Here is a 19,282-nt window from a genome sequence, read left to right on the forward strand (position 1 = left end):
GCATTAGAAAAAATATCTTTTTTAAGATTCTGGAAAAGAAACTTTTTCTCAAGCTCACAGGAGGTCAAAAGAAAGATAAATATAAAAATGGCATTAGTTCAGTCACTTATAATGCACTTTCCATATTCTTAGCATAGTCTTTTTAATGTATATCAGCCAAAGAGTTTATATTTTAAACAGTATTCCTCAGGAAATTGCTAGGGGGGTTTTTTTCCTGTAAGGAAATAATAGGTGAACTGCCCAACTCTCTTATTGAGAATGGTATAATTTCTTAAGTTATTCTGTGTTTCCCTGTATTGACTTCTCAGAACCAAAAGCACAGTGCACCTTCTGCTTGCAATAAACTCCAGTGTGATCATCATTATTTATACAGAGATACACAGCACAATTAAATAGCAGCTGCCTGGTGTCATGGTTTAGCTTCAGTCGGCAACGAAGCCCCACCCAGCCGCTCGCTCACCCTCCCCCCCAGTGGGATGGGTGGGAGAATTGGAAGAGCACAAGTAAGAAAACTCGTGGGCTGAGATAAGAACAGTTTAATAACTGGGAAAAAGAAAAAATACATAATAATTATAATAATAATAATAAATTGTAATGAAAGGGAAAACAACGAGAAAGAGAGAGGAACAAAACCCAAAGGGAAAAAAAAACCAAGTGATGCAACCACTCACCACCCGCTGACCGATGCCCAGCCTGTCCCCAAGCAGCAATTGCTGCCCGCCAGCCAGCTCCCCCCAGTTTCTATACTGAGCATGACGCCATACAGTATAGAATATCGCTTTGGCCAGTTGGGGTCAGCTGTCCTGGCTGTGCCCCCTCCCAGCTTCTTGTGCGCCTGGCAGAGCATGGGAAGCTGAGAAGTCTTTGATTTAGTATAAGCACTGCTTAGCAACAACTAAAACATCAGTGTGTTATCGGCATTATTCTCATACTAAATCCAAAACGCAGCACTGTACCAGCTGCTAGGAAGAAAACTAACTATCCCAGCCGAAACCAGGATGCCTGGAGTAGGCAGTTGCTTGGAGCAGGACTAATGATCTGGAAGGTTAAAAGGGAAACCTCTCCCCACCAGACGTGAGTGTCAGAGGATCTGGGGCCAGGGACATCCCTGACTGCCACCCCTGGCTTCCACCTTCGTGCCGTGCAGTTACAAATTAGATCATCCTTAGGAAGAGCTAGCTAACGCCATCGGTAAGGCTTTCCTCTGTTTGCTCTTCACAGCTGAGGATGTGATAAAAAATAGAAACTATCTGGGATAGTCAGTGTTTTGATTAACTCTTTCTCCAGTATGTTTTTGGTGCTATAAAAGTGACTTTGTTCTATTTTTGTTTTCATAGTTGTTTTGTTAGATTCAATCCATTATTAGATGGTTTGGATCGCTCATCTTTTTTTTAATTCCTTCTCCTCCTCCTCCTGTCTTCTCTGCTAATGAGATCAGAGCCAATAGCCACATGTGGAGTTTAATTTTTCCACCACGACCACAGGCACCAAAACCAAGAAAGGACAGTTCACCTGTCGTACTTGTTTCCTTGACTGCAGCTCATAGCAACAGGGCTGAGCAGTCCTGGCTTTTCTCAGGCTTTCTTCAACTAACATTCGATTTACAAGATGCTGCTTAAAACTATGTGGTTTATAATACTAGCTTGCTATCAGAACTGAGATTGTCTTCCTGTTGATGTTAGCGGCAACAGCAAAAAGGACAATTATTTCCCTGTTCCTGAACTCGCCAAGGACTCGGTGCCCATATTAGCATGACTTGGAGTTTTGTGGCTTAAACATTCACCAAGAGTACGTTGGATCTCTTCTTGCATAAGGAACCACTAGCATAACCAAAAAGGAATTGTTTTTCTATGTATTGAGCCAGAACTAAAGTAATTACAATGATACATAAAGCATATTAATGTTGAATAATGTCCTTGTATTTATTATTAGTCTGGTGCTGCCACTATTTTTGCCAGTGTTTGTATTACAGTGTCACAGCGGCCACTTCATCACAGAGATTAAATGCTAATTTTGACATTAATTTTAAAAGTTAATGCTTCCTTTGTAGAAAACATTAAATTCACTCCTCCTTATAAATTATTCCGTTTGCTTGAATATCTGTAGCCAAGCGATTTCTAGGAATTCGTCTTAAGCTGTTCAGCGAAGTGTCCTGGTTTAGTCAGTCCAGTGGATACCGGGACCCCAGGTACTGGTTTTGATGTAGTAAGTGTCCCTCTGTTTCACAGCTCCCCTCAGCCAAATGGTTTCATGAAGGCCTAAAGCAACGTTTGGGGTTTCTCTCCCTTAATTCTTCAGTTGCAAATGTATTCTTCACCCATCCGACCATGTTGTAGCTATTCACTGCCATTAAAGGACTTCTAAATTCTGAGCAAGTTGTGAAAGACAAAGAGCAAGAAAGAATTAATACTGTGTAACATTAGGACTCTGGGAGCTTTTTGTGCCACTTTCTTTACAGGTTATTTGTTCAGGCTAGAAATAAACACATTCATGAATGCTGCTGAGCTTAAAAGTCTTGTAATTATTCCTGCTTGTGTATTAACTTCAGTTTCTAAGTGTGAAGAAAACATACTGAAAAGCAAGAAAACAACATATAGTCACTTGTGTACTGAACTCACCTATTCTTTTCTCCTAGATATTTATGGGCCATTGGTAAAAATGTTTGGAAGAGATGGAAGAAACGATTCTTTGTCCTGGTCCAGGTAACAGATTTAACTAGAAGTGATCTTAAATCACAACACGAAATGTTTAAGTCTTTGTTCTGACCATTTTCAGTGTTGTCTAATTGGTGCAGGGCTGTGGTTCTGCATAGGGTGTTTGTTAAGTGATGGAGTTTTTTCTAAATGTATACAACTTCTCAAGGATATCCCAGTCGCAGACCTCTAGCCATGAGTTTCCTGATGCAAATGAATGCTTGGTGAGATGGAGAACCAATTTTAGTGAGGAATTAATGAGATGTGGAGGAAGCTCGGTCTGTCTTGGCTGGAGGTACTTGGGTGCAAATGCTCCCTTTTGAGCCTCCAGGTAAAATTTGAAGTCCATTGAGCTCTACAGAAGTTTCATCACTGGCTACGTCAGAGTCAGTATTTCGTTCTTGACGTTTATCTTGCCTTCACGTTCATTACTGCCTCTCATTGTCTGCAGCTCTCATCAATCATTTTGCAATGTCTTTGTTCCTTTTTCCCTTTTTTCTTTTTTCACTTTCTGCCCTCCCAGTTTCAGTAGACCTGTATATTTGACCATGGTTAAGAAATTCAAGGAAACAGGCAGAAGATGTCCTCTGTGACCTAAAAGGATCTGGTCAGTACTTGGTGTGTTAGATCTTCCCTCACCTTCCCAAGGGCAGCTGAAACCACTGCACTGGCCACAGAAGTGTGGGGCCCCAGTTTGAGCAGCTCCATCTTCACACCAACCTGATAAAGCCACAGAGCCCTCTTGGGTCCATCTCTCCCTCCGTTCTCTCTGGGTTCCCCAGGGTATGTTGTCTCCAAGTATGAGAAATAAAAGCTTTGTGCAACGTCTCATGATGCTCTGATATCTGATATCATGCTCTGATATCTGCTCTGATATCTGATATCATGATGCTCATGATAACATGGGATCCAACTGAGATCTTGTGCCAGCACAGATCCAAAGTGATCAAGTCAGACGGTGAAATCCTCCTGCCGATGAAGCAGATGGCAGGTCTGCCGCAGAGGGGCTGGGATTTCACCCGTGTGTAAGAACTGAGGTGGTGTAAACCAGGTGCACCAGGCTCCACATTTCGGATGGAGCGTGCTTGTGTGCTGGCTTTCCTGTGCCGGTAAGGGGAGGAGACCACGCAGTCCATCTTCCACCTTACACAGCTGGCTTCTCTGGCCCTAAATCACCTGGTTTAAACTGGTTAGTTTGAGTTAATTATTACTCCAAGTTCAACTCTCTCAGTAGGAAGCTTAATTGCATTCCCCATTTGTCTTGGCTTGCATAGCGCTGAACTATGTGGCAGATAAGAAAATCCATCCTGGGGAGGTAAAAGGGACTTATGATGTGCGTGAGCCATGTAAGCAGGAGCCCATTTGGAGAGACCAGTTGAGTACCTAGTCCAATAACCAAGTATGATCAGCAGTGACAGTTTAAGTGCTCGTTTTGTACTCCAAATGGGGTCAAAATGGCCACAGAAGTGGGGGAGTTAGTGTAGAGCAGCCACAGGAGATGCCTCTATCTGCCCAAGCTGTATATTTAGATTTAGGTAAAAGTGATGGGTTAGAGGCACCTGGTTTGCAAATGCACCCTCTGTGCAGGAACTGGCCGGGTCCCTGGTGAGGTAGGGGTGCTTGGCACCTCGCAGGGGAACCCAGCGTCTTGCAGAGCTAGACCGCTGGAGGTAAATCCCAAACTGTCCCTGGGTAAGAAGCAGCAGAGGCCATAATGAAGGAAAGGCCTTTTGGGAACATTATGCAGTGACCCTGTTCTTGGGCAGGGACTGAGGGATTGCTTTTCTCTGTATGTTTCCTTTATTATGTTCTGAAGTGAAGTTAAGAGTGCTGTGGCAGTCTGCGATCACCTGTAGAGCAACTAGTATTGCTTTTCCCTGAGGGACGATTCACTCCTATTAGACCAAGTTCTCAGTCCCTTTTTCCCTGTGAACAGGGATTCTCCAAGGCAGAGAATCCTCTTTCCTAAAATAACTTCTCCCATAAATAAATCTATCGATACTCTTCTGTGCAAGGGTTTGCAGGGTTGGACATGGATTCCCCTGTCTCTCTCAAGGAGCCTTTCTTCTGGCCTTTCTATGTGGTTGAAGTTACTTCTCTAGTTTTCAGTTGCTATATATTCTCCAGCTTGCTGTGGAATTGAAGCTCTCGGAGTTATTCCATGTTTTCTCATGTTACTAGGTCTGTATTCGTCAGTTGGCATATAAGAGCAGAATTTGGCCAGAAAAGCAATTCATCTGAATAAGATGAGCAGACTTTTGCCCCCAGAGAGTCTCTGTAGCCCACCTCAGAAATTCCAGCTGCCACTGCAGCTTCTCTGTTATGTTACCGTTTGTTCAACATTTGGTGCAATGTAAAGTGTTCTGCCGTACATCAAATATAAACAAGAAACACTCTCTATGCAGTCCCTCAGATGTAGTTTGAGCATATTGAACATGTCAGCAGGCAATAAAGATGGAATAAAAATACTTTGCTGTCCGTATGTTTGTCATTTGCTTTTCATGCAATGCAAAGGATGGGTGCTGATACGAACGGGGATTGGCAGCAAAGGTGTTGATGTCCAGGATGCTCTGAACTCTGCTAAACCGCAGGCAGAGAATAACCCCGGCAGGAAGGTGAGCTGGCTCTGTTACGTAAAGAACGGACAAGGAGCAGCCCTTGTTTCAGGAGCTTGTTCGTCCGCACCAGGCTCCTGCTTGCACCAGAGCCGAGAGATGGAGTCCAAAGCATAAAGTCCATTTGGGATATACTGGTCTGGTCAGTCCGTGACACTGCCAAGAGGGCAAGGCTGTAAGTTCAGATGAATAACTAAACGTTTCCTTCCTGATCCCTTGTCTCTGTCCCTTACCTGTAGCATCTTCTATTGCAGCTCTGTCTCCTCTCCCGTCCCTTGCAGAGTAACCTCCTCCTCCTGGTCCTGTGCCCTCTCCTGCCCCTCTTTCCCCATTTCAGATGGACGCAGCCTCAGTTCCTTCAGTGCTATTGGGTGGTACCGCTCTGCCTTCTGGCACCAGCGGTTAAGAAATTCATGGTAATAAATACTCAGACTCTTCGTTACCATCTAAACAAGGCACAAAGGTGCCAAACTGCATGGGCGGCACCAAGGAGGAAGGTGTTGATGGCAGTTTCTCTCTTTTGTGTCAGTGATGCCTCGCCAGTATGAACAGAGGCTTTGCACGCATATGTAGAAAAAGGAGCTCTGCAGGGAGCATTTCCAGTGCTAGTTGGCTTCTGTAAGCCCTGGAGAGAAGGGGAAGGGAGCAATAACTGCCTTGTAATTTGGGTGGAATAATCCCTCGCACCTTCTGTGTCTGTGTAGCTGCGAGGGTTGTACAGGAGAGGAGATGATTTGTTTGGGTGTAGTGGGTGAGAGCGGTTCCTTTGTGCCGTTTCTAGAACTGGGCCTCACCTCTCCAGCACAAGCATTGCTGGGTGGACTTGGTTCAGCCCCTCGGGGAAGGTTTACAGCATGGCGTGGCTGGCAGAGCTGGTGCGTACGCTCCTCCGGCATGCACCCATGCGTTAAGAGGGGATAGTTTTCTCTTTCGAATGAATCGCAGTCCTCTCTGCACGCTGCCCACCCTTCTCATAGACACCCTTTGAGATGAGCAGCAGAAGAGCAGAATACTGATTAGATGTAAATTACATGGCAGAGACTCGTTACTTGCCTAATTTTAAATCCTGAGATATGCAGCGTGAAAGTGATGGCAGAATATGGCCCTGAGCTTGGATGGAAGTGGTCCGCAGCATCACAAGTGAGGAAAATGCTTCGTAAAGGCAACAGTAATGCCAGTGGCAGTGGTAAGCGAAAGCAATGGAGCAATTTAGGGCAAAGTTCTCCGTGACTGGTTAGGAAAGCAAATGTACATCCATCGCAGATGTTATAAGTGTTTCCTAAGTTGCTATATCAGCTGCCTGAGCACAGCATACAAATTTCAGCCAGTTTGCCAATTAGACCCTCGATGGTGCAAAAGCTGGGATTTTTGATAGCTGACAGAGCTTGTATTAATTCTTCGCAGGGTCTAATGTGCTGTTCTGGCAACAACACTATTGTTGGTTCTGGTGGGTTTGCTGGCTTTGTGATAGGAAATTTCTTATAATGATTCTTAAGGGCAAGTGAATTAATTACACTGAGATTTCAGACTGAATCTGTTCTTCTTTTGTCATAACCCCATTTCTGTGCTCTGGCAGCATATGGGAAGTAACACTCCATGGTACCTGGATGACATGTCTGCTGAGTAGCTTGAAGCAGTTTTCAGCTGATTGTGTCTGATGGTGTTTGCAGAATGTTGTTGGAACCAGATCAACTCTCTGCAGATTAAAACCAGTTGCAGTGTCTACGCCTGGATCTATTGTTCTAGTGACAGACTCCCTGAACTCATTATAATTTAGACTAACAGTGACAGCTCCTGCTTTTAGCAAAGCTCAGCTGACTCGGGATAAAATGAAATGAAGTAAGTGTTCAGTAACTCCGAATAACCAACAGAATTTGAAAATAATTCAGCAAAATTGCGGTGTACTACACCAGCGGTCCTACACTGTGGTCCTCAAGTCAAGGTAAATGACCCGTAGCTGGTCCCCATAATCATATTAAATCATGTTTTCAGTTAGACCCTCGCTGAGAACTGGGCATAGGTGGTGATTCTTGAGAAACCTTGAGTGTTGATGATAAATACAAGATGTTTGGGAACTGCTGGTCAAATAGATGCCACAGGTCATTACACCTGGCTATGGTAGGTCCTGCATGACCTGTCCATACTCACGTTGGATGGCTTCCCATCATGCAGCCCTGGCTGAAGAGAGCACACCTCCTGCTTGAAGGAAGAAGTTAGGACAACTGCTATGTGCAATTGTTCAGGGCTGAATGGACAGGCTGAGATGTGAAAACTGTTGTTTTCACATTTGTTTCTTTAAGCTAGATCATTTCCTCTGCTCATTTGTGTCAGGAAAGGGCTCGGGAGGCAACGTACAGCTGCGAGCAGAGGACAAGAGTCTCCCATCAAAGTGGAAAGCTGTATTACAGCTGGCAGTATCTTAGCACAGTTTCTCTCCCTTGGGACAAAATGCATGCTGTTAATCTAGGAAAGGTCCATTTAAGAATTTAACCCAAGTGGGGCGGTGTTATGTCAACAGTGAGAAAGGGGGAGGCGGATGACTGAGCTCGGAGTGCGAGGGACGACAATTAACAGGTTTGAGCAGGATCCTGGGGAAAGCAGTGCTCACTAGAGCAGGAGTCTCTGGTGGAAAAACAAGGACGAAGTCAGGACTGGTTAATACATATCTACTGTATTTATTAATCAGTCGGATTATATAGCTGGTGACAGAATATGGTGGAGTGCCAAGAAAGTCAGATCTAATTTAGCAGCCTGGGAATAGTGAACTTTGGCGTTTGTCTCCTGCTGTCTGCTTCCCCTTTCCTGAATTTCTTTGTCTTTTTCTCTTTTTTGCCACTTTCTTTTCCTTCTGTTCTTTTGTCTCAAATTATTTCTCAAAGCGTTTTCCCTTTTTTGTAATGAGCCAGCCAGGGCAGCCTTGGATTATTTCCCTTCTTTTAGTTTTGCTCAGTTCGGCTTCCTTAGATGCTCCTTTCCTGGCCCTCATCGAGTCCCTGGATGAAATCCCAGCTGCTTTGAGAGTTTGTCCCTCACTGGGCAGAGATTTCTCCTCTGTCTTCCTTCAGTTTCCTTGCTGTATCTGTGTTTTCTCCAATTACTCAAAGCATTCATCTTGCCCATCCCATCTGCTCGCTCGTTCTCATATGCAGCTATGGTTCAGTGTGAACTCAGCAGGCTGTAAGATTAATTTCTCCTATTAACTGTTTCACTTGTCTGGCCACTTCTAAGCTTCTACAGAAAGCAGGCTCTGTAAAGCACAATATTTTAGAGGACTGATGAAAGGCAAGCTGCAATCTCCACTTGACCCTACAGTGCTGTTCAGCAGCGAAGCACGCTCGTGACATACCGAGCTTTCTAGAATCTCATTTTGTTGGGTTTTGCTTTACCACCGCTCGTAAATGGAAGGACCTACATTGCACTGGTAGCCAGGGCATCAGCTTCTTTCTGACCCCAAGCAGTAAATGCTTTAGGCAACAGGATAGGACAGACAGGCTGGTATGCCGGTCCTTGAAGTCAGTAGCTCGAGTTGTTCAGGTGCGGGCACTCTGCATGGCACCATTGGCACCTTTTCCAGAGGCCATCGATAGCTGTCTCCTCCCTCCAGCCTGATCCTAGCCTGCCAGCAGGCTCTTGGGCAATCCTGAGCTCGGGCTTTGCACCTGAGCTGTGTGAGTAGAGAAGAAGTAGGATGTGAACCCAGATGAGCCCTGGCTCATCGCACGTTGTAGACCCACCTGTAGGTTTCTCTTAGAGGTCTCTTCTAATAATGATGTAGGGCAGCTTCTTCCAAGGAAATCCTGTGAATGCTAACAGTTTGCTTTGCCTCTGTCCCAGGATGGCTCCACCAGAGCCTACTGTCTACATCTGTCTTTTATAAGTTTTAACACAAGAAGTATAAGTTCTGAAATGCATGCATGTGTTTCTATACATTACTGCTGTGTTGGTATGGTTGGCTTATTGATAGGGATGAAGAATATTTTCTGAGTCCAAAGATGAGAGGAATTATTTGTACCTGAAGAAGAGCCTGAAATTCAGACCTTGTGTTCAGGGTCAGAGAAGAAGAAACGGAACTACTGAATGAATTTTACCTGTTGCTACAGAGTGTACACGAGAGGAAAAAACATTAGTTGTATTAATGTTTTCAGTCAATGTCAGCGTAGGTTAGCGCTGACTCATTTCAGGAATTAAATTTATCTCGCAGTCCCTGAAGTTCAGGCTGTCTAACACAGGGAAATCAAATCCTCACCGCTCAGATGAAATCTCCAGGATCTTACCGTAAATAAAGCACATTCAAGAGTTTCTCCAGGAGATGGCAGCAATATACTGCAAGTATAACTGAATGAACACTGCAGGAGTCGTCTGAATATTGTGCTGTGGGGCACTACGTTATTTTTAGATTTCTCCGTGTTAATCTTTTTAATTTTTGTGTTGCCGGTACGATGGTATGCATTCAAAGTTCATAGCATAGAATATGCACTGGTGTGCTCTTGCTATTGGTCTGTTACTTGTCAATCTTTCGTCAGTGCTGGTAGTTTTAAGGAGGATGCAAGATGCTTAAAGCATCACTTTTAGTCTTACTCCCACAAATGTGTTAATGATAGGGTTTATTCTTAGGTGGCTTTTGGAGCTGTTCCTGGAGGAAGGCAGGGTGCAGGCAGGGCTGCTGAGAGCAGGCTGGCAGCTAGCAGAAGCCCGTAGAGGGCAGCAATATACTGAGCGCCGGCTGGGAGATGCTATGCCAATAGACGGGTCCCCGACTTAAATAAATGACATTTTATTAGCTATAGATGCCACCAAAATAGGTGCTGCATGTGTATTTGTAGCCGAGCGATTTGTCTGGAGATTGGAGGCAAAATTCCCCGTCCCAGCCGCTCGCCCATCATTCAGGATCTCTCCCGACCTCCAAGAAATGACGATCACGATCCATTGCCACCCACCAGAGTTTTAAAGTTTCCTCCAGAGGTCGAGAAAATGTCCAGACTAATAAAATTACGTCAGGCGTCCAGGATGTGACACAACCTTAACAAAGTCATTTGAAATCATTTGACAGTAAATTTCCCCGTGAGTTCCTAGCCCGGGGCACGGAGAATCCTCTCCTCTCCTCTCCTCCCTGGCCGAGCTTCTTGCCGACCATCCAGATTGCAGCACGCCGAGTACGCGCGGGGTCTTGATGCGGCCTGATGGCCTCCTAAAGGCGATGGGGAGCCTGGCAGAGCCCCTGCAGCTGAGTCGGCTTCCGTCAAGAGCTTGACATTGAATGCATCGTGTCATGCAGATGGTACCTCAGAGGAGTGAGAGCTGCCATTTACAGCACTGATGACAACAACTGCCGAGATCAGTGGGATCTTAAGATTGCTTTAATATGACTGGCACCTAGCAATTTAGCTCACATTGTTTGTGACAGGGTGTCACTCTTGCACTTGTCTGGGGATGAATGATAGAGGGTTTTAAAGCATGGAGCTTCCTCTTTTGGAGGAAATTAAACCGCTGTATGTACTGATGCAGAGAATTAGACGCCTGACGCAGCAGGGTGTGTTAAGAGAGAGCTTTGCAAAAACCAGGTAAAAAGTTTAGTCTGTCTCCTACGGGCAATGACCGTCAAAATTACCCCACCACTCCCAGTCCCTGTAAACGCGCCGTCAGCGTACGGAATTTGTAAGTGCTTTGGATTGCCTTGTCGTGATCACCCGGTGCCATCTTAGCTTTGTGATTTTCTTCAGGTTAGTCAATATACATTTGCTATGTGCAGCTACCGGGAGAAAAAAGCTGAACCTCAAGAGCTGCTGCAGCTCGACGGATACACTGTGGACTACACCGACCCGCAGCCAGGTACGGGGGCCAGCAGCTCGCTGCTGCGCCCACAGGTGCTCGTGCTCGCCGCGCTGCATACGGCTCCCAAAGGGGAGTCCTCTCTCTCTCCCTGCTTGCAGCTGCACTGTGATCAGCATTATTATAAATATGTTTGTGTTTACTGATCATTAGCTATGCGTGACTTTACTATAAATAGATCTAAGGAATTGAGCTAGGAGTTGCACCAGAGGAGGGAAAGACTCGTCTCCTCTGGGGAGCCTAAGTGAATTAGACGCTTAAATCTCAATGAAATTTGATTGTGAACTGAATGCTCAAATCGAGTGATGATCCTAACCTGTGCCTTCAGATTATATTCCCTAAATAAAAGGTTAGAAGCTATGCCTGTCTTTATTGTAGAAAATATTTATGGGACCAACCCAGCATTTCTGCCTGCCCCATTTTCTCTCTGATAGATGTAAGTGAGTGGAAGGGGCAGGATTAGAAAGCCCCCTGGTACCTGGAGGTACCTGTTGTGTACATGGTGCTGAGACACTTCTTCAGGTGGAGGAGCACCACATCTCTTTTATTTTGGCGGGGCGACACATTGATCATGGTGATCCTCACCATGCCTTGGATAACAGTGTCCCCAGAGGAGATGAAGAAAGACACAGTAGTTTGGTTGTCAAGACCTTGATTCCAAGTTAATTTTGATGTTAGAGAGATGGGAAGATGGGTGCCGAATCAGGGCAAAGACAGCAGTAGGCACATCACCCGAGCACCTTTTACGCAGTGTGAGCACTGGTGCACTCGCTCTAATGGGAAACCTCCCACCGCATCCCCTCAAAACTCATTTTTAATGGAGCTCCAGCAGTGCAACCCACACGGGACCGGCACAGACGGGGCTGTAGGTGAGAGAAGCAATTAATCCGAGTGTGTTGAGCATGTGTCAGTAATCGCGGGGCAGGGTGCTACCTGGGGACCTGGCGGGCTCTCTCGCAGGTGAGTTTGGTGCAGGGGAGGGGACCGAGCTCAGCCAGGAGCCGAGGGCAGTGCGAGGCTGGCTGGGCGGACTCCCGGGGTGGTGATGGGGTGGGAAGCCAGGGGAGATGCCCTGGCTGGCCTCAAAGTCTGCAAAACTCTGTTGTTGCTTCCTCTTCTGCCAGGTTTGGAGGGTGGCAGAGCATTCTTCAACGCTGTGAAGGAAGGAGACACGGTGATTTTTGCAAGTGATGATGAGCAGGACCGTATCCTGTGGGTCCAAGCCATGTACCGAGCCACCGGCCAGTCTCACAAACCTGTGCCGCCTACCCAAGTGCAAAAGCTAAATGCTAAAGGAGGAAACGTACCCCAGCTAGACGCCCCAATCTCTCAATTTTGTAAGTAAATAAGTTCTCCTAGAGAGCAGAAGTCTTTGATGGAAAGATTTTCTGCACTGATGTAAATCAAAATTTGCACACATCTTTCTACTCCAAACCGAAATTTTTTTCATTATCATTAAGCTGCTTTTTACATCAGTGGATCCAGACCCAGTTAACCTGTGTGTTTAGCACAACCAAACCCAAGAAACAAAATTCCTTGGGGAACTTGTCAATGAGTATTTTAAAGTGCAATACTTGATGAAGGACAGACTGGGATCTGAGAGCCTGGAACCCAGCTTGCTTTCTGCAGACATGCGTTTTACCCCCACACAATAAACTGCACACCCAGATCAGAGCGATTCATTAGCGCCATTAGCTGTCTATCAAATGCATCACGTGCTCAGAACTACAGGTGCAAATCTCGCAAGTATGAAATGCACACACAAAAAGAGGTCTCCTGTTGAATATTCAACTGTGGGAAAACATATGGTATTTTTAACAGGTTGCTTTGCAGGCCAGTTAGATGTGAATTTAAAGCAATCATCTTTTAAGTCGTAGCTATGCTGCATGTCCTGTGCAGTTATACCCAGTTTGCTTAATTTGAAATTTAGAGCAATTTCTTTTGTCTTGCAAATGTAATTTGATTATAAACCAGACGAATGCCTCCTCGCTCATTTTTCTTGAAGGTCTCAATCACACGTCTGGAGCCTCTTTGTTATGTAACATACAGTAGTTCTTGCTAGTTTCAGCAAAATTTAAGAATTAGTATCATAAAATATATGTAAAATAAGAAAAAGTGGTAAATATTAGCAAATTGTCCTAATTAAATCAGATTTTAACATTTAAAATAGCCTCTCTAAAGCTGTTAAGGAGTATTTTGTGGTAAGGAACTCAGAAAATCTGCCCCTTGCTTATCAATATAATTTGACTGCCTTTTATATTGGTTTAGCTTCTTCCTGTCAATATTTATAGAAAATAACAATGCAAGACATACATCTATACCATCAGTGTTACAGCTGAAAACCTCTGCTTGCTGCCTTTTTCTTTTTTTTTTTCTTATTGTCCTCATGCCTGCATATTTTGGTCTCCCTTCTGCCTTGCATTGCTGCTGCTGTCAATGAGGACACAGCATGATGCAGCGTGGTAAACCCCTAGTCAGGATTTTCATTTGAGTGACCCTCATCCTCTTCATCCCAGGCAGGTCACTGGCTTTGGGGGTGCAAGATGTAAAGGATTGGGGTCAGGATTGAAGGAAGGACACCTCTCAGAAAGCCAAAATGGGAGGTGGGAATTGGGCTTTTGCAAGTGGGAAGTTTCCTGGCTGTGATTAGCCTCTAGACGTGGCTGAGTCGTGCTGACCTGAGAGCTCTCCCTGGGGTTGTGTGTCTCTCTGCCCAGGTTCGCGGATGGAGCAGGCACAGGTCCTCGTACAGCTGCTTTTTTACATGCTAAAAGCCTTCAAAGCGTAGCAAGGGAGAGCAGCAGAGGGATGCTGCTTGTGGGTCCCTCTCCTAACAAGCGATGCTCTTAGCTGTGTGGTTGGTGCAAAGAGGATGCACTCCTGCTCGTCCCAGATGATCCCTGTGGATAAGGATGAGGGCAGCGAGAGAATATCAAACTGGGGAATCACCTTTCCCTCCAGGCTTCTTCCATCCCTGCAGACATCAGGCCTGGAGAATTTTTATGCTGGGTAAATTCCTGATGTTTATGGAATTTTCACTTTGCCAGACCAGTATGTGGGGTCAGGTGAATGGTCCCTTTCCCAGACACATTGTAATTGCCTGGCAGCAGCTGTAGCAAAGTCTGCCAGGAGTTTGGGAAGGGAAAGGGGATGCCCAGGGCCATGGACCTTCAGGTGTGTTGTCCCCATGCACAGCCTAGCACTGTGTGCGTGGGGAGAGCTGAACCCCCCTGCTTAGGTTACTGGGATGGAGAAGGGGCGGCTGGTTTGTCCTAGTCCTTGCCAGGGAGCAGCGAAGTCAGTGGCTGAGCCCAGGAGTCCCCTCTGCATCTAACCACAGCCCAGCACGTCCACCAGAGACTTGTGCTGCTCGTGGTCCTGCAGCCCCGTGTCAGCCTGACTGTGCTCAAAGCTATGGAAATGCCACAGGTGTGACCTTGCTTTTTCCATCTCACTTGCCTGCCAGGAGGCAGGGATCCCTCATCCTCTCTTCTGGTGAAAACAGCTGAGATTTCACCCCCTCGTCCCTCCAGGGCATCTGAGGGGGTCAGGATCTGACCTCAGTTTCTCTCACTTGTTCTCATGTCGATAACCAGCTCTGAATCCGGATCATTCGGCTTTTTTTTATGCCACCACCCTCTTTCCACCCACAATGTGTTTCCCCATAAGCTGGGCGGCTTCAGGCTCCCCTTTTTGCTGCAGGCACTGTGAAACCCTTTTGGTTGTGTTGTGCCGAAGCATGGCAGGGGAAAAGCAGTCGGCTCCTCAGTCTGATGATGACTTGCTACTTCAGCATCCTCTGGGCTAGTGTGTTGTGTCCTCGGTCTTCCTTCCTCCTCCTCCCTTGGATCTAGATCCCTCTGAAAGCTCTTTGTGCACAGGACCTTCATCCTACAAGAGGAGGAGGGCAGCACACCATAGTACACTTTCATCTCAACAGCAAAGGCTACTCATTTTTCATATCTCAACACTTGTACGTGGCAATGCTCATTGCAAAAGTCATTGGGCGCAGCAGTTAAATAATCACAAGCAGAAGTGAGTCATGCATGCCACACATGATGGTTTATCGGGAGGCTTAAATGCAGAAATACATATCGCAGCTCCTTCAGTCTTGAAATTCAAACATATCAAGTATTGCATTTTTAAAAGGGTCTTGGTTTGTTATTGGGTTTTTTTGGCTTGGGTTTTTTGGTTTGGTTTTTTTTTTTTTGCCTGCAAAAAGGTAAGGACTCTTGCGAGACATTTTGTTCTTGTACATTTATCTTTATACCTGTCATATATTTTGTGCTTATTAGAGGCTATGGTGAATGAGGATGTGCAAAGAAGTAAATGTTAAGCCATTTGATGAGTAACTGTTGTTATAGCTTTCATGTTGTAGCAGTCCGAGATGGCACATGCGCATGCATGCACATGCAGAGAAAATCCAGCCCTCCGCTCCTGTGATGGAGCTGTCTGTTAAACATAAACTTGAGAACAACATATTTTGCTGTTGGGGAAACTTGGGAGAAATAGTGAATTCATTTGGTTCCTGCCTCTTTTGACTTAGTAAATGCAAACTTCGAGCAGCACTCAAATTCTCATCCGCAGTCCGATAGCAGCACTTGACTTGGAAGTAAGCAGACAGCTCCGAACCAGGGTGGAGTTTATTTTATTTGCAATTTAAGTACTGAAAAAAAAAATAGATCCTGCTATTCATTAATTTTTGTATGACTCTACAATTCCTTTTATGTGGGTGAGCAATACCTGTTAGAGTGAAAAGTTTTGCTTTTTTTGTTTTGCTACAATTTAAAAGAAAAACTCCATTCACGCAAAGCTGTGCTTTTCTCCAATGTTCGCATTATAAAAGAAAAAACCCAAAACTGTTCTTGTTTACTGTTGAAATCATGCACAGTATTATAGTCAATAATGCTGCCAATACATATTACACCTTTTGGCAATATTTAAGCTTCATAAAAGTGGTCACTTGTCTGAAAGCACCAATCTTTGTTCGTTCTGTGTTAGTGATGCATCAAACAAAATTCCCAACCATGCTCAACCTTCTTTTTTTTTTTTTAAACCCTTTTATTTTTAACATGAAAGATTGGTCCATACTTGTTTTACGTATCACTTGTGGTTATATTTCATTTTTTAATGTCTGTTTATATTTAATGACTGTTAATCACACCATATACAAAGAGTTGGTTATTTTGAGAATTTGTAATGATTTGTTCCCCCATAATAAGTAGCAAGGTTTATTGAGCTGCTTAAGAAATTTTCAGCTGTAAGTGGTTTGGTTTTTTTTTTGGTTGGTTTGATTTTCTTTAAGTTTCTTTTTCATTCTTTGCTTGAACCCAAATATTTAGCTGCTAGGTTAGGGCTCCTGTCTGCTTTCCTGAGCCTTGTTGCTAGTCTTTATGTTATTCTGGTTTGTTCCTTCTTACCCTGCTAACTTCTAGCTGGACTCAAGGGTAAGTGCTTCCCTGTAGCTAGCACAGCTCAGATAATCAGACTAGATTATCTGACATATGCAATGTGCTTTTTTTTCTCTTAAATCTTTCTCATGTTTAGATTTTGTAGTACAAACTTTCCATGTTATTTTCCTGAACTGAGGTTTGAAATGTAAGTTTCCATACTGAAATTAGGATGCATGTGATGTTTGCATAATTGCCTTCTCTCCCTGGCTTTCACATTGGCATCAAGTGATACTTTTAGTAAAGCCAATCATTAACATTTCTATTTTTCATTCCAAGATGTAAATATTAATTAACATCACAATAAAACTGTAAATAATACCTTCTTTTGTTTCATGGAATTTACATCTAGTTGACTGCTTCCTGCCTGAAAACAGATCATTTTGCACTCTGACAATATCCTTTCTCTCCGTGCCGATGATTAGCTTGGTGCAGCGCACCAGCGTGCGGGGCTAACCGTGGACACCTCAAAGCGTAGAAAGGTAGGGCAGGAGACCCTGAGAGACCTAGACGAGGTGCAGGACTCCACAGCAGCCCCCCAAAAGCCCCTCCGCACGTGCCTTGTGAAAACAAGCCTGAGTCATCGAGGTTTGGTAGCTCCCTCTCCCGTAAACTCGGTAGGGGATGATCTCGGCAGCAAGCGGCAGCTCTCTGGGTTGCCCCGGGTTTGGAGATGCTGACCCACTCCGACTTAAATACATTAGTCACGGAGGGGTGCTGCTGTTCCCCCAAATTATCGTAAATTAATGTTTTAGCGTGGGTCTCAATCACCAAAGCTATGCTTGCCAAACAATAAGCCAGGGGAATTATTATTTTACCTTTTCCTACTGGAATACCTACTTTGAAAAAGATAAAAGCACAAACTTGTGCTGTCAAAGAGCTCCATAGTCTTTGTTCAGTCTTAAATACACCCGGTACAAATCCTTCATGGGTGTTTAAAGCTGCTTCTCTAATACCTGGTGAGTGCCTGCTTTCCTTAGGAGGGAATAGCATCAGTGGGTCATGAGAGCTGGCAAATATGTATCCAGAGTACCTGAATGCAATTATGAGAAGGAACAGGCGGTGTCATCCCTCCTGGCCATCAAACAAGACTCCTTTTTTTCTTCTTCTTCCTTTTGTTTCTTTTTTTCTTCTTTTTTTTCTGTGTGTGAGTATGTGCGTGTGTGTATAAATACAGCCCTGGGTAGCAGGCAGAATTCCTTCTCAGCAGACACTTTCTTTTTTCTTTCTTTTTTTTGTTTTCTAAACGTTTGGATTTCCAAAGAGGATTCTTATCAGACTTTACCGCAAAAAAAAAAAGTTTAATTTGATGGAAATACAGATTTTTGCCACTTTGAAAGAAAGAAAGAAAGAGTGAATGAATGAATGAACTTGGGTCTGGCAACATTACATGTATTTGCACTACAATGCATTGCTATCCTATTAGATTATTAGTTTTGTGCTTTAATTGCTTTATTTTTTTTAGATAGTTAGAGATCTCATGAGAACGCTGCTGTGTCTTCTGTATTGTCAACTTGCAGATGCTTCATTGCAGGAATGCAGAATTAAAATGTTAATTCAGTTCTCACATAACTTGCATGAATTTAAAACTAGCCTGTAAATCACTTCTACGTGCTTTAAGAAGCATGGGACTCTAACTTATGAAATACAAATTCACAGGTGTCCATAGTAATCCAATTCAACATATTTTTAAATAGTTATAAAAATGCTGTGAAACAATGTTTTGTATTATAAATAGCTGTTCTAAAACTGTGTTTTTAACTTGCCACACAAGGAATTATGTAAGTGCATACTAAAAATTCTTATTCATTTAACTACCAAACATTAGATAACTTAGATTTCAATTCAGTGCCTAGCGTGTCTGGTGATTTACAGGAACATTCATAATCGTTTATTAAAATTGTAACTCAAGCAGAAAAGAATTTGTTTGCAGCAGGGGAAAAGCCATAAAACACAGGAATAAACAGCCGATTAAATCGAAAGCTATCTTCTAACGTGGAATAAGATGAAGAAAAAAAAAGAGCTCTTAGATATCCAGCTGAGAGGCGAGTCCAGCCTGCTGCGGCGGCCGCAGCTCATAGCGGGGAGGAGGTTTGCAGGGCCCCGGACACACGCACACACACACACACGCACACACACATGCACACACACGCACGCACATGCACACACACCCCACTTTTCAGACGTGGCAATGCCGTAGTGCACGGCGAGGAGGGGACTTGGTAAGTCACCAGCCGGCACTGCCAGCAGCTCGCTCACAATCAACAGCCTGGCATTTCAAGTCCCAGTACGGGGATTTTTTCCCCCTCCAGAACACCGGTATTTGCTAGTAAAGCCTCTCGCTCCACATGGTTGAACAAAATGAGGTTTCTAGGCGCTTCCCCTGGGTATTTCTTTAACGAGTAGCAGCCCAAGCGTGTCCGTTAGCTCCGCTTACCCAGCAAGAGCAGGAGGGGACCCCGCTGCCCCTCGGAGCACGCGGCCGAGCGTGCAGCAGGTCGCGGTGGGCACGCCGTCGCCCGCCCGCCGCGGTGCATTGCCGGCGAGCACCGTGCAGGCTGGCAAACTTCTCCCGCTTTGCCCGGCCACGCCAGCGAAGAGTTTTCTAGAAATATCTGTAAATGAATAGCTGCCATCAATCATTGTCATTCCTTTATTTCATGTCTCCTGATGAGGTTGACTAGTGTCATTGTTT

At 44.7% G+C, this 19,282-nt stretch overlaps 1 protein-coding gene across 16 annotated transcripts in view; it reads left to right on the top strand.

The window, feature by feature from the left end:
- Window positions 1–19,282, top strand: part of CADPS (calcium dependent secretion activator) — a 226,025-nt gene that overhangs the window by 114,815 nt on the left and 91,928 nt on the right. For 9 of the 16 annotated variants that reach the window (XM_072875817.1, XM_072875814.1, XM_072875827.1 and 6 more), the window contains exons 9-13: window positions 2,636–2,702; window positions 11,029–11,137; window positions 12,262–12,440; window positions 16,315–16,317; window positions 19,063–19,090. In XM_072875817.1, the coding sequence (XP_072731918.1) occupies window positions 2,636–2,702; window positions 11,029–11,137; window positions 12,262–12,440; window positions 16,315–16,317; window positions 19,063–19,090 (386 nt within the window). Of the gene's footprint in view, window positions 1–2,635; window positions 2,703–11,028; window positions 11,138–12,261; window positions 12,475–16,314; window positions 16,318–19,062; window positions 19,091–19,282 lie in introns of all 16 variants that reach the window. The other 7 variants (XM_072875813.1, XM_072875810.1, XM_072875811.1 and 4 more) reach the window with 1 other exon arrangement.

Source organism: Ciconia boyciana, chromosome 11 (genome assembly GCF_034638445.1).
Source record: "Ciconia boyciana chromosome 11, ASM3463844v1, whole genome shotgun sequence".
In the NCBI taxonomy this organism is placed as follows: Eukaryota; Metazoa; Chordata; class Aves; order Ciconiiformes; family Ciconiidae; genus Ciconia; species Ciconia boyciana.